The sequence below is a fragment of the Tyto alba genome, unplaced genomic scaffold (assembly GCF_018691265.1).
Source record: "Tyto alba isolate M040663 unplaced genomic scaffold, T.alba_DEE_v4.0 Super-Scaffold_27, whole genome shotgun sequence".
In the NCBI taxonomy this organism is placed as follows: Eukaryota; Metazoa; Chordata; class Aves; order Strigiformes; family Tytonidae; genus Tyto; species Tyto alba.
This window is the reverse complement of record NW_024881301.1, coordinates 23,099,530-23,113,082: the sequence shown is the minus strand read 5'-3', so window position 1 is coordinate 23,113,082 and position 13,553 is coordinate 23,099,530. Positions and strand designations below refer to the sequence as shown.

Genomic DNA, 13,553 nt, shown 5'->3' with positions numbered 1-13,553 from the left:
CTGACCCAGAGAGGCAGCAACACTTTGTCTAATCTAGATACCAAGTGGATGACAGTGGATCGTTTGGAAAGAGGTAAGGATGGAAAGTTAGAGACAACTCCCTCTAACCAGCAGTAACAACTGCAAATCTTAAACTGAGTTATGGACTAGAGGAACCCTTCCCCAAGGCCCTCTGCAAGCCCCTGCTTTAATTTGAGCAGACATTTCTTATTGCTAAAAAAATCCCAGACTCAGTTACTGGGGGCATTGCAGAACTGGGAGGTGGGGGAAGGTATGGAACACATGGGGGAAAATGCCTGCTGTTGGCCACCATCAGCTTGTGCAACTAGGAATTCCTGGGAAAACTGCAATTGCAATAGGGTACAAAAACTATTTCATTTTCCTTTTTTCTATGCATAAAATGCCAGGGACAGTTAAAATCAGAATTATGGTGATTTCTCTTGAAGATCTTGGAACAGGAACAGAACAATCTGAAGGGCTCCTATCTATCCTCCTGTCTCCAAATCAGTACTATATCCTTGCTACTAAGAAACAGTACATTTAATCATCAGCATCATGCTCTTTAATAGCAGTTTTCAGTTCAATCCCATCAAATAGCATACTCAAGTTTTATGAATTGAGGTAGGCAAGAAGTAAAATTGAAATGTACCCAATATGCAATTTAGTAAAATATGCAAATAGTAAAATATGCAATTTTTGCTTTTGAAACCTTCATATCCACAAAGCAAAGTCACTTCAAATTTGCAAAAATTCTTAAGACAACACACAATCTTGCCTGAACCTGCTTTCTTGCTCATCACTTCACCTTACCAAGAAGATATCAATGCCGCAGCTCATTAGCTTTTCTGAGTTGAGAATGAGGAATATACTGAAAACAACTGTCAGCTGTAAATACAGATTAGGCTCCTAATTTATAATTTCACTTCAACCAGTTGAAGACTACTTAAACAATGTAAGGCTACAATTATCTATGATAATTGACAGGCATTACTTAAAGTGTATCTCTATTTCTTTTGTTTTCTTTTTACACAACACATGAATCTGCCATCTTCAAAAACAGGACACTTCCTCAAAAGCAAATGCTTGTGCAGAAATTTGTACAGAAGGAACAGTGCATTATGACTGCCTTCATTACTTGAATGCAAGAAGTCCAGTTCTAGTAGCGGACTAAATCCCAGTGCATCTATACAACGCAGTGCTCACATACAGATATGGAACCTATTGGTTGGCAAGACTGGCTGCCAAGGATTAGCCCTGAAGTCAGTGAGAGAAAAAAAAACCCAACTGAGCTGAAATGGGAGAATATGTTTTGTTGGGGAGGAAGTCACGTGGCTGCTGGACCGTCTCCAGAGGCACAGAAATAGCCTGAGCAGAAACAGAGGAAGTGGCTGTGAAAAGTGAGCTCGGGTGGGGCTGGCTGTCATGAACAGTCTGGAGACAGCAACAGTGGCCTGAAATTCGGATCCACATCTGATCTGTGCCCAGAGCTTATTGATTCTTTACCTTAACGCTGCTGATGGACAGCTTCTCCGTTCACCAATACACCTAAAATTTCTCGGCTAGGCCTCCTCGTATGGCAGCAGATTTGCCTCTTGTGACAAGGGGAAGCCACCTTTTCTGATGCTAGTGCAAACCAGAGAGGATGCTAACTGCCTCTCCTCACTGCACGCCTGTGCTGGCTGCCCACTCCCCCTGCTCTATCACATTAAACATAAGCTACTTGTTCTGATTTTCCAATCTGCTCACAGCTTGCTCCTCCCCCAATTATAATATGTCATTTCATGTTGGAGAAGCTAAGTACTAACTCTCATCATTCCAACATGTTACCCTTACCCATATGCAAGATCTGAAAACAAGTACTTAATGGTGTTTCCCATTTTGCTAAAAGGCTCCACGCAAGCCTCTGCTTGCAGGGGTGCCTGATTTTTCTTCTTCAAATCCCTCCTTAAAACTCTTCCAAATGTCCTAATAAAGGTCAAGCTGCTCATACACTACGAGTACGGGAAATCATGGTTACCATTTTGTTCATTCTTTCCACACGCTGTATTGCCCATCGAAATGTATCTTTCACCCATTGCCTCATACTTAGGCTGCAAATCTGAAAGGAGAGGTTCACACTTTTTTGTTTTGCTCTGCCCCCTGTCAAGCTAGAGGGTGCCACCACCTGTATTTCAGAACCCTCAGTGCTGTGACAGCATCACAATTGCTACAGTTGTAACTTAGTGACACTAAGAACTGGAGGAGAGAGCAAATGGTATTAGAGGTCACAGGCTTTTCTGTCCATATTTGTTTGAGAAGGAAAAAAAAAAAAAAAAAAAAAAAAAGAAGTAAAGAATAAGCAAGAACATTAGTTATTTGTTTAAAGGGCAACAGAAAGGATATTTTTTGCACAAAGTTGTGGCCATGCCAAATTTCAAGTCTGGATTTTAGAAATATGCCTATTTGCAAATAAAAAAAAAAAAAAAGGATCAAGGACTCTGAAATGTTCCTTTGTGTTTTGCCTGTGCCTGGCAAAAAAAAAGTGAATGTACGCATGTGATAAAATGGCAAGTTTCTCCTAACCTCATTTATGGCTTTTTTTTTTTCATGGATAAATTCTCTGTAAGTCATCCCAAGTGACTAATGTCAGCTTAAATCATGTCATCTGAATTACTGGGAGAAGGTTCATGTTTGAAAACAAAGGAAAGCAAAAAGGTTGTTTGGGTAACTTTTAAAAATTGTATTAAATGGAAAAGAAAATGCACTGAGAGGATGAGCTTCTTATGAGAACTTCCTATTTTGATGACTCCATTTTAAACCAGTAGATTAAAAGGTAAAGCTCTGTATCATCATCTAACAGGATTTACTTCAGAAGTACTGTGCTAAGAGAGTCAGCACTGTTAGAAGCTGAAAAGGAATTTAAGATCAGAATAAATCAAAAAGTCTCTCTCTACCACTTTTTGATTTCTGAATTCTGTGCCTTAGTCATAGCTCCATATACCAACCATGACATTTGTCTGACTCCCAATTTTCTTTTCAAGTTTAAATTAAAAAATAACAGGAAGAGTCTTGTTCTCTTGCTCTCAGACTGAAATTCAAACTGGAGTACCTTTTTCAAGAGCACAGTTTTATCAGCTACTGATTACATAAATCAGTTTGGAAGGAGGAAGTGGAATTATACTAACAAGTTTAAAAAAATTACAGGAAACCAAGTGGGAAAAGGGTTTCCTATGTTATTTCCTTATGCAGAGTGAAGAACAGCACCAATAGGATGTTTTCTAATGTATCATTTTCCAAATCCCTTGGAATGAAACTTGAACTCTAGTTCAAGCTGTTAGTAGAAGCCACCTGGAAATACCTTTCAGTGCCAAAATGTGCACATACACTGCTCTGTTCAAAGTAACTCCCAGAAAGCTTATTATTTGCAGCCACTTTTCAGGTAACAACATAATGTTAAATAATGTATTTCAAGATTGCGTTGTATCAAATCTTCAACCCTTTGCTTAGATAAAAAGTCTGACTTTCATTGATTTTAAGACTTGGATTCTATTTGGTATTAAAGCTAATGAAAAAAAGCCTCACTGACTTCAGTGGGAACTACCAAGCAAGAATAAAAATTTCCTATTCATGATAGTGCCCAAACCTGTGACATGGAATTAAGAAATAATATATAAAGAACTTGTCTGTGTGATAAAGTGCCCATGCCTGATTATGCTATTGCTTTGCAACAACAGTCAATTCAAAGCACAAATGCTGCTGGTTCAATAGCTAGATACCCAAATTGCCTCACTAGTCATATTATTTACAACTCAAATCAGCAAAATTCATCTGCTAAATGGTAGAACAAAAGTATGCCTACAAAACATGGAAGCTCAGATAGAAAAATCCAGCTTTAGATGATTAAGTAGTTAACGTAATGAAGCTAAGATTATTGATACCAGTGGAGAATTATAAGGGCCACACTAACAAAACTAGCTTTCACCATTTTTCTCCACTTCTGAAGACAGACATGGTTTTGAAGAAGTTGGTTTGGGTTGGTTTTTTTTTGTTTTGTTTTTTTTTTTTTAAGTAAAAGACCATATGTCTGTTATTTTAAGATATTTTTTAAGATGCCAGGCATCTGACAGTCTTTGTCTAAAAATTTAAATAAGTAAGGCTGTCCAGATCCCTCTGTAGAGCCTTCCTATCCTCAAGCAGATCAACACTCTGGCCCAACTTGCTGTTGTCTGCAAACTTACTGAGGGAGCACGCAATGCCCTCATCCAGATTGTTGATAAAGATATTAAACAGAATATACAGTGTCACTGAATAAGAAATACCAGGATAGTATGATGACTGGCATCTTCAGTGCAGCCATAAAGAAAAACATGAGACAAAACCACAGAAATGTGATTCTTGTGCCTTGAAGCCTTAAGAGTAGAGGACTCGTGGAAATCTCTCTGTGAACTGGTCAAAAGAGTGGCTTGGAACATCTTGAAAACAACATGGATCTTCCCTAAAAGCGTGTGAGCTGCTGGTGAGCACAGAAATGACAAAACAGTCCTGGTCTGGCCTTTATCAGTATTCATCAGCGAGGTGGGGCATGACAGTATCATGCAGTCTTACTCCATTAGCATCTGTTTGGGAGCCACCTGGATCATCCAGATTTCTTTTTAATTTTTGTGATATTTTGGATATAAAACACTATTTTCACACCTGAAAATAATTATATCCAGTACATCTGGAAACAGAGATACCCTAAATCCTCCGCTGCAACCTACAACAGTGGAATACAAGACCAATAGACATAACAAAGAAGGAAAGAAAGCCCATCAAGACATCTCCTCCAGCAGCAAGGGATGAGACAGAAATCTGAACATCAATGATTCTTCCATAACGAGCAGAAAAACTGCAGGAACAACTGTGAGGTGGTCAATAAAGTCCAAGTGACAATCTTAGCAGAGTGTTGCTTAGTATGTGGGTTAGGATTGCACAAGAAGCAATGTCAGTGGTGATGATGGGGCCACTGCCTGACTGCATGTCATTGAGAAGACAAGTCCAGATAGGGCCTCCTTCTCAACAACAGACATTTAATTCTTCTGATAGGATAGTAGGTAACACGTGAAAATTACACATGCATTTGGGATGAGGAATTACCTGCACAACATTGTAGGCTCTGAGTCTGGATTTGAGACTGTGAGTGCAGCATAGCTGGAAGGAAGAGTAGGAGGTGGCTAACAGCCATGAGATGATTATTGCAATCAAGGCCATTGCCTAGATACCCACCAGTGATTCATTCTTATTTTTCCAAGTCACCATTTTATTGTGTTTCTCCACCCCATCACCCCATAAATTCTATCTGGATTTATTGACTGCCAATACAATTTATTTTCCCACTTTTCTGGTTACGGGTTTGGCCCAGTGCTCCTTAATATTCAGTAACAGGCTTCAGAAACTGAACGTGGCCCTTTTCTGCCAGAGGGCATGTGGCACAAGGGTTGCAATACCACCTGTCTTGGAAAATATTTTGAAAAGTGCGAAGTTAAAAATCAATTCTGCAGCCAAACAGTTGGAGTCTGAAGTTTCCAAAGAGAGCAAAGATTGCAAGAATGGGGTATGCTCGAAAAGACCATTAATAAAAGTGGACTTTGGTTCTTAGAGGTCTGTCTGTCTTCCCTCCAAAGGGAAACAAAGATGGCAAGAAAAGACACACTTTTCCAGAAATGGTCTTAAAACACTAGAAGAAATTATTTATTTAGATACCTGCTGTGCTCCACTAAAAAGTCTTTGATAAACTGGTATCATTGTTTATTCTGTTATTGCTGATGAAAGCTATTTGATTATAGCTGTAAAAAATCTCTATAAAATCTTAAATAAAAACCACATGTTGTGGCAGAGGCCTTTAGAAATAAAAAACATTTTAAACATACTTTGAAGACAGCCTAATTCCATTGTTTTCTTTCAAGCTGAAAGGGGAAGTACTGTACTGTTCCAAGACTCGAGAGTCATAGATACCTTATTTACCAGTAATTAGGGTTCTTGTTATTCCATAGTTCTATCTATACGTAGAGCACAGTGATCATACCCCCTAGGAAAAAAAAAATGCAATTATCCCTGTTTTTCCATTAACATTGCACTCAGGGACAGTATTATTCACACATATTTTGGTGATTCAGATTATTCTGGTTTGTATTATATAAAGCATCTAGGAGAGATTGCACAGTGCAAGGTAGGGTCACAAGAAGGAAAGTCGCTTTTGACAGTTGAAAAATATCTTCTGAGTGCCAATAAAGTGGTCAAATTCACAAGTCAATATACAAAGCACAGCAAACACCAGCAAGACTGCTTCTCCTTGGAAGGAATCACAAATGTGGCTACTTGGTTAAAACTCCACAGTCCCTAATAACCAACATGGCAAGTTTTGTTGAACAACAACAAAAAACCCACTTTTCTTCACATGCCACGGCCACTGAATGAGCATCCAAACCAAACTCAGTTCTGAGGGAAGATTTCCAGATAGCCCTATGGAAAATTCACCCTCTTATTCTAGGTCAGACAGGCCTATAAACAAAGCCCGGTGAATACACTCATATTAATGTGCATTTAATCATCCAGTTAATGATCCACATTAAGTATGATTCTGAATAAAATATCTCCCATATATTCAAAATGAAAGTGACTCCTATATACCCTGTAATAAGCAGACCATTAACATATTCAGTAATATTAGTGTCTTATAACCTACCTGAAATTACATATCAGTGTTCTCTCCATGTGCTCGTAGCAGTAGGGATATTGTTTGAAGATCTTTAATGTTTATAACTTGTGGGCATGTAATATACACCCAGTAAAACATAGACTAAAGATAGGAGAGACTCATTAAAAATTAAATACTCTCCATATTTATCATTTATTGTATGCCCTGTACTCCCTATTCATTGAGAAAGGAAATTATTACAAATAATACCTGACAGCCAAACATCTCATTTTGGCACTAGCACTAACTAATCAGATGCCTATGTGTGACTTGCTTTGAAATACAAAATTAAAATCTTCTAAAGTATTAAGAGGAAGGAAAGCAGGGTGCCAGTTTCCATTCTGTAGACTTGAACGACTTATGATATTGGATCCCACAATAAAATGTCTTTTTTCTTTAATATTCTACATCATTTATTTGCTGGAAGCTACTATTTAATTTACGTTTACATGTATCTCAGAGCTGTCATTAAAATACAATTTTTATACCATTAATATTATCCTATCCAAAACAGCTATACATTTGTATCTTAATCACATAGGAATTTCCAAGGACCTCAGTGTATAAAAGGCATTATTACATCATGTGTTTGAAATGCAGATGTATCTGGGATGGACCACTGCGCTCTAGCTGGTTCAGTAGTTTACAGCAGTATTAATTTTTCCTCCAGATTAATGGATCCAGCTCTCAGTAACAGTATGGCCCCTTTATGCTGCTCTGCCAATATAAAGTCATCCTAATGGGGATAAAAATACATAGATGGAATAACTTCTGCACACACAGCTTCCCTCAGAACACAGAGTTGAGGAAATGGGATAAATTAAAATATCCCAGAATAATCTCAACTCAGAACAGAAACCAGGCAAGCTCCTGTTGGCATCCTCAAAATATGGGCCAAGTAAAATAAACCTCTGCTATCACTCCAAGTGGAAAAGAACTGTGAACTGGACCACTGGAGTTCACTGGTAATTCCAAGGATGGAAAGGTGCAAGGTACAGCTGCCCAAACAGAGACTGACCAGGACTACCACCACTGCCAGTTTTGGTCTTGCAAGAAGGGCTCACAAGCGTGATTCCTGACTGACTCACACCAAGATTGACCATTTGTTCAAAGTTGCCACAAAGCATTAACCCAAATATATCATCAAACTGAATAAATTAAAGCCAGAAAAGATAGCGTTTTTCCACTCACTTCTAGTAGAAGTCCACCTTCTTGTACAGCAGTTTTGTTAGATATATTGTCTTCTTTTATTGCTTGGACAACTTGCTTCTTAAAGTGCTTTTCTTGAATGGCTGTTGGAAAGAGTTATTATCAATTTAGAAATCATAACGATTAGGGCTACTAGACAAAAAATCTTATTTAGGTACTTAACATGCTTTGATTTAATTGGGAGTTACTGTCTTTGTGGTCTGAATCTCAGTTACTGACAACTTTCTTTTGCTGTGAGAGAGATAGATACATATTTGGCAGTCCAGATGTTTTTTATATGAAATATCTATCACATTTTTTATTGAACATATTTTTTCCATTAGTGTACTCTACATAAAGCAACAACCAAAACCCACAGGAAAGGAACAGAAGAAAGTTAGCAAGTTGTTTTGTTTATAAAAATATGTATTATGGCAATATAAAGAAATGCCTATATAGCTCAGAAGACAAGGGACTGAAATAAGTTCCTTATTTTCAGTTCTGACCTTCTTGGCATCAGATTATTTTCAGTCTCACTTTACCCTACTCACTTCTACAAGCCTGACTGTAAGATTCAAGGGAATGTTCTTAAAACTGTTTCATTTTTAAACAGAGGTTTAAACTTTGTTTTCAGCTGGTCATTTACTACATGAAATTCATTAAAATCTCTCACTATAGATTAAAATTGCATATATTTTTCCTAATAATAATGAAAACCTTCATGTGAATCAAAACTGGTGAGTGCTCCTTCTGCACATGAGTTATCACTGCTTGATCTGAAATATCTTTGAATACTCAGATTAAAGTCTTCATATCGGTATATCCCACAGAAAAATCCCTGAAATACAATCCCATTTCTGGGGATAGTGAAAGAATTTCTGAGAAGGCTGACATCACTTCATACATTGGGCTTCCACATCATCTAGAGAGTATAACAGGAACCTGTCTTTATCACTTGGTCACTAAAAATTAAGGAGTCAGCTTCACTCTTACTGTCCTGTCCCAGAGATGGGTCATACAGATATCCCGGTAGCAAACAGAGATTCAGTGTTTTCTTTGTTCTCCTTTCCATGGAGAGAATGACAGAGAAGAGCATACCAGTGAGATTAGCTGGGACATTTGATACACATTGTCCCTTCCAGCTCAAGGAGAGCTGGAGCAGCCACAGCCAGAGATGGTTAATGATCCAGAAAAATAAAAAAAAAAAAAAAAAAAAAAAAAAAAAAAGAAGGGTTGAGACGGACAGGAATAATTTATACCAAATCCAAGTATGAAGAGGAGACAGCCAGCAAGCCTCTAATGCTCCTCAGCTTGTTGCTAGAAGTCATGACAATAAGATTTAAAATTTTAGTAAGATACCAAATTAAGAAAAAGGTCTACATTTTTAAATGGCTTGAATAATATTTGTTGTAAATGACTGAGGATGTGATCTAAATGGAGTCACTTCCTTTCCAAAGGGCTGTGCAAGAGCCCCTTATCAATTTAACCGCCTAGTGAGGGACTGTTGCAAGATACATCAGCATTTTACAACAGATGATAGCAACGCAGAACCACACTGACTGAATATTCGTGATGTTTTTTAGCTTACATTGTAAATATTTGACGCCAGTGATAATGTCGGTTATTACCCCAAAGCAATCATCTCAAATGTATAATTAGATGTAATAAATCCCTCCCCTGGGCATGGGAAAACACATCAGGAAAATCCCAAGCTGCCTAAACCAGATCCCTACCCACATTTTCCAGCCAAAACAATTCTGTGATTTCAGACTTGTAAGCTAGGCTGCTAGGAACAGGACATACAGATTCTTCAATCTGTATTTTCATTTTAGTATAGCTTTTGAACTAATTGGAAAAGGTTGCGCTTTTTCCCCCCTGATCAGCCAAGCCTTCTGCTATGCCTGTCCATAAGAACAGACATATGGACACTCGTGACAATAATTTTTAAAAGCCCAGCCCCTATTCCAATAGCCTCTTCCAGAGCTTCCCCCCTCAGAAAAGATGTTTTTGTAATTACTGACACGGTGATTTGCAGTCTTTGTGCAGGTTAAAGGACAGACAGGGAGGAGTGAGAGGAAATGAAGGTTTATTTTTTTGATGCGCTCTTTTGGTGTTGTGAAAATTCCGCCAGTTCGAACTTCATCATTAGTGGAAACTATTATTTTACCCGACTGAGCGGGCCAGAGCTCCCTGCCTGTTTGTTAGCCTTCAGGCTCACACAAACACAGCAGCAGAAGCACAAGAGATGTTTGTTCCGCAGTTTGTCTGGCTACTATAAATTCCATCTCCAAATGGAAAGTATTTTAATGTTATTTTGCCGGCTAGAGTTACCCGTATGTTGGGCCACACACATCCGTTTCATAATATATCCTACTCACTGTCCTGGACTGCAAGGAGACCATCAAAGACGAATGACACCTCTCGTGCCAAGAAGCAAGAGCTCCTCAGAGACAGGGACACTTGTTCCTCACACCTGAGGCAGCAGAGCCATCACTCACTGTTCACTCTTGTCCTGCCTCCCTGCGCTGGGAATGCTTGATTAATCCACCCAGAGCCTGGCTGATCCTGCAGTGACAGGTCAGAAGAGGTACTACTGCTGGTAACAGCCTGTCACCTGGAGAAAGCAGAGCAAGACAGGCAGAAAACCACGCAGATCTCCAAAATGAATGAGGAGGAGGAAAAGCGAGACATGACAGGGTGAGGAGGGAAAATTGCAAGATGTTATCTGACTGGGCAGAAAAATAGGGAGAAGAAAACAGAGCAGCCTAACAATAACCCTGTAACCACCAAAAATCAAGAGGGAGAACAGAAGGAAAGCAACTATGACAGGTTGCTTGATAGCAAAGGCTCTGGTGTCAAGACAGCTCTGATCAAGCTTAGACATTACATAAAATGGTGGCTCTCTGGAGCAATGGTGAAGCCTACAATGACGAAAACAAATGGAAGATTGGAAAATGCAGGAGTACTGTCTCTAGTCAGCAGGGAGGAGCAAACTGTGAAAAGATAAAAAATAACAAACAACAAAGGATGACTCAGTGACCTGAGGGGAAAACTGGCTGCTGGAGTTCCCATATATCAATAATGGGGCAAGAAAAAAACTGGTATTTCAGGCAGTTGGATGAATGCTGCTGGCTGTAAAAAAAAATGGAAAGTTTTAGCTTTATGGAGCCTTGGACTGCTGTCTGTGGGAGAGGCAACTCTTTAGACTAGGTTGTCAGCAATTCAGCACAGAGCACTCACCTACTGGGTTCAAAACTGGCAAACTGAAGAGATGGGAAGAAGGAACAGCAGAGACCTTTTTCTGAGCACAACTTATCTAGCCTGCACTTCCAGAACATGAAATAAAACAGAAGATGGAGCTGTTCTGCCAAAGAAGATGAATGAGCGTATTGATGCCATAGGGTGATAAATACAAGATACACATGTACCAGGGCTGACAGTTTTGCAAGGTCATGAGATCTAGTAAGCATGGTGTAATCCCAGGCAACATTAAAAGCCCACAAGTTTTGAAATGCTGGGTCCTACAGAAGGACAACACTGTGGAAACATACAGGGCAGGGGGGAAGAGGGATAGAAGAAGGAAGAGGAGGGAGAAAAAAATGAAGAAAAATGGCCAGTGCAATTTCCTGAAGGAAGGGTCAAAGATCTGAGGACGTTCAAATTTCTGATCTGAAACCAGTGGAAGCAGTGGAAACCAAATAATAATGTAGTGTTAGAATTGACAGTTAATTAATGAAGAAAAAAAAAAGTTCACAAAAGGGATCATAAATTTGGCTGAAGGAGTATGGGACATTCACAGCTGCACTGTCTCTCCCCATAACACTAAAAACCTGAGATCTTTTTGAGCCTCCAGTTCTGATATGAGCATCGCTATCTGCGTTTGCAAACTCCTTGGCTTGAAAACCAAATCTGGAATATTGTAAAGAAGAGAAAAGCTGCCTGACACTTTAAAGTCTATAGAAGCATTATGAAACCAGCCGTTCCCTTTCCCCCAGAAATAACAGAACATTTATTCATTGCAGAATACTCTTCAGTTCAGAGAAATGGAAATTTCAGGACTCTCATAAAACCATACTTTTTAAACCCATGAGATTACATTCGCCAGAGTGCTTTTGTACGTCTTCCCACACAAGCACAACCTTCTTTCTTTGGAAAATAATTAGCAAAATTACCTGCCAAGCTAAGCTCTCTAACAAGCATGGTCAGATTGTACCCCAGCTGTCCCAGGGACCTTGTTCTGCTCAGGCTACCTGCACCAAGCAACAGCACGGGTGAGAAATGAGCAGTGAAGGGATGCTGTTTCTTATCTGAACACCTTGCCTGGGTTCTTTTGAGATGTAAGAAGGGGACAGTACTGTCTTCTTCAGACCTGGCATGATGCAGGCGTACCAGTTTCAAACCTTTCTACAAGGAGTACCCATGAGACCATTTCTCTCCAGTGATCCCCAGGGGATAAATGTTTTCTTAAAATGGGCAGATGAAAATACCTGAATCTAGCTTGCGGGTTCAGAGATACTGCTTTATGCATACAAATCTTACTTTTGGTAACTGTTACTTGAAAGGAAGTGAGAACAGGGTCTTTCTTCCTGGATCTTCTAGCTGCAGGAAGAATCAGCTATGCGTGTTACCCTGAATGTTAAGAAAACAAAACAAAACAACTAGGAAACAGTATGAGCAATTCTGCTTAACAAACCTACATCCACGAACTGAAACAGTGCTTCCTCTTGCTGCATTACAGAGAACACCGAGTGAAAATAAGGACAGGGCTCATTAGATGCACACTGAAGTTAAACACTATGCAACATAAAGAACAGTTATCATTGTACATTGCCAAACAGTATGAAAGGGATGTTTGCACTCTGAAATGCCACAACATACAGGTTGCACAAACACTTCAGGAAAGAAACCAGCACCAAAGTGCACCCTGTGAATAAAAGATGTATGGTGCTCAGTCCTGTTGCAGAGGCTACCAGAACGCCAGATGAAATTATGCTAGCAATAATGTAAAGTTTTTCTTCCCAAGTTAGCGGTTTTCTCAGTCTGCTTCTTCTTAAGAGATGCTTTGAAATTTGACTGCCCTTTGAAGTTTCTCGAGTACAGTATGACATTTATTTAAGGTACAAACTGAACTGTTTGCTTTCCAGATCCCATTCCCTCTTTCTCTCAGAACCACTTTTCCCCTTTCCCAGCAAGCCTCATCCATTTTTCCCCACACGCGAGAGGGGCATCAAAGAGGTGCCAGCGCCCGGCAGCCCTCCTCTCCTCGCGGGCCTTGCGCGGAGCTGGTGGGGCCACCTCGCCCCCCGAGACCCCAGCCCGTGGCCCCCCCCCCCAATCCGGGGGAGCCCTTTTGAAGGGGAGGCGAGAGGGAGGAGAAGTCCCCGCTGCGGCGGAGGCAGACTGCTGACTAACCCCAGCCCCGCTGTCACGCAACCCTCGCCGCCTGTCAATCTCCCGGCGGCTCTGACAGGGGCCTGGCGCCCGTTCAAACCCTTGCGTGCGAGCAGACGAGCCGCATTACCCTATGAAGTATTTCATAATAACAACAGCTGTTAAATATTGATGACTCCTGGCAAGCGCTGAATGCTTTTTGAGAAGGTTAAGCCTTCATGTAATGGAACCTAATTCCTCATTATATACTGTATCAGAT

At 39.9% G+C, this 13,553-nt stretch overlaps 1 protein-coding gene across 1 annotated transcript in view; it reads right to left on the bottom strand.

Annotated features, from left to right (window-relative positions):
* AHRR (aryl-hydrocarbon receptor repressor) overlaps positions 1-13,553 on the bottom strand; it is an 85,967-nt gene that overhangs the window by 19,276 nt on the left and 53,138 nt on the right. The window contains exon 4 of the mRNA XM_033004345.2: positions 7,907-8,007. Coding sequence (XP_032860236.2) covers positions 7,907-8,007 — 101 coding nt within the window. The remainder of the gene's footprint in view (positions 1-7,906; positions 8,008-13,553) is intronic.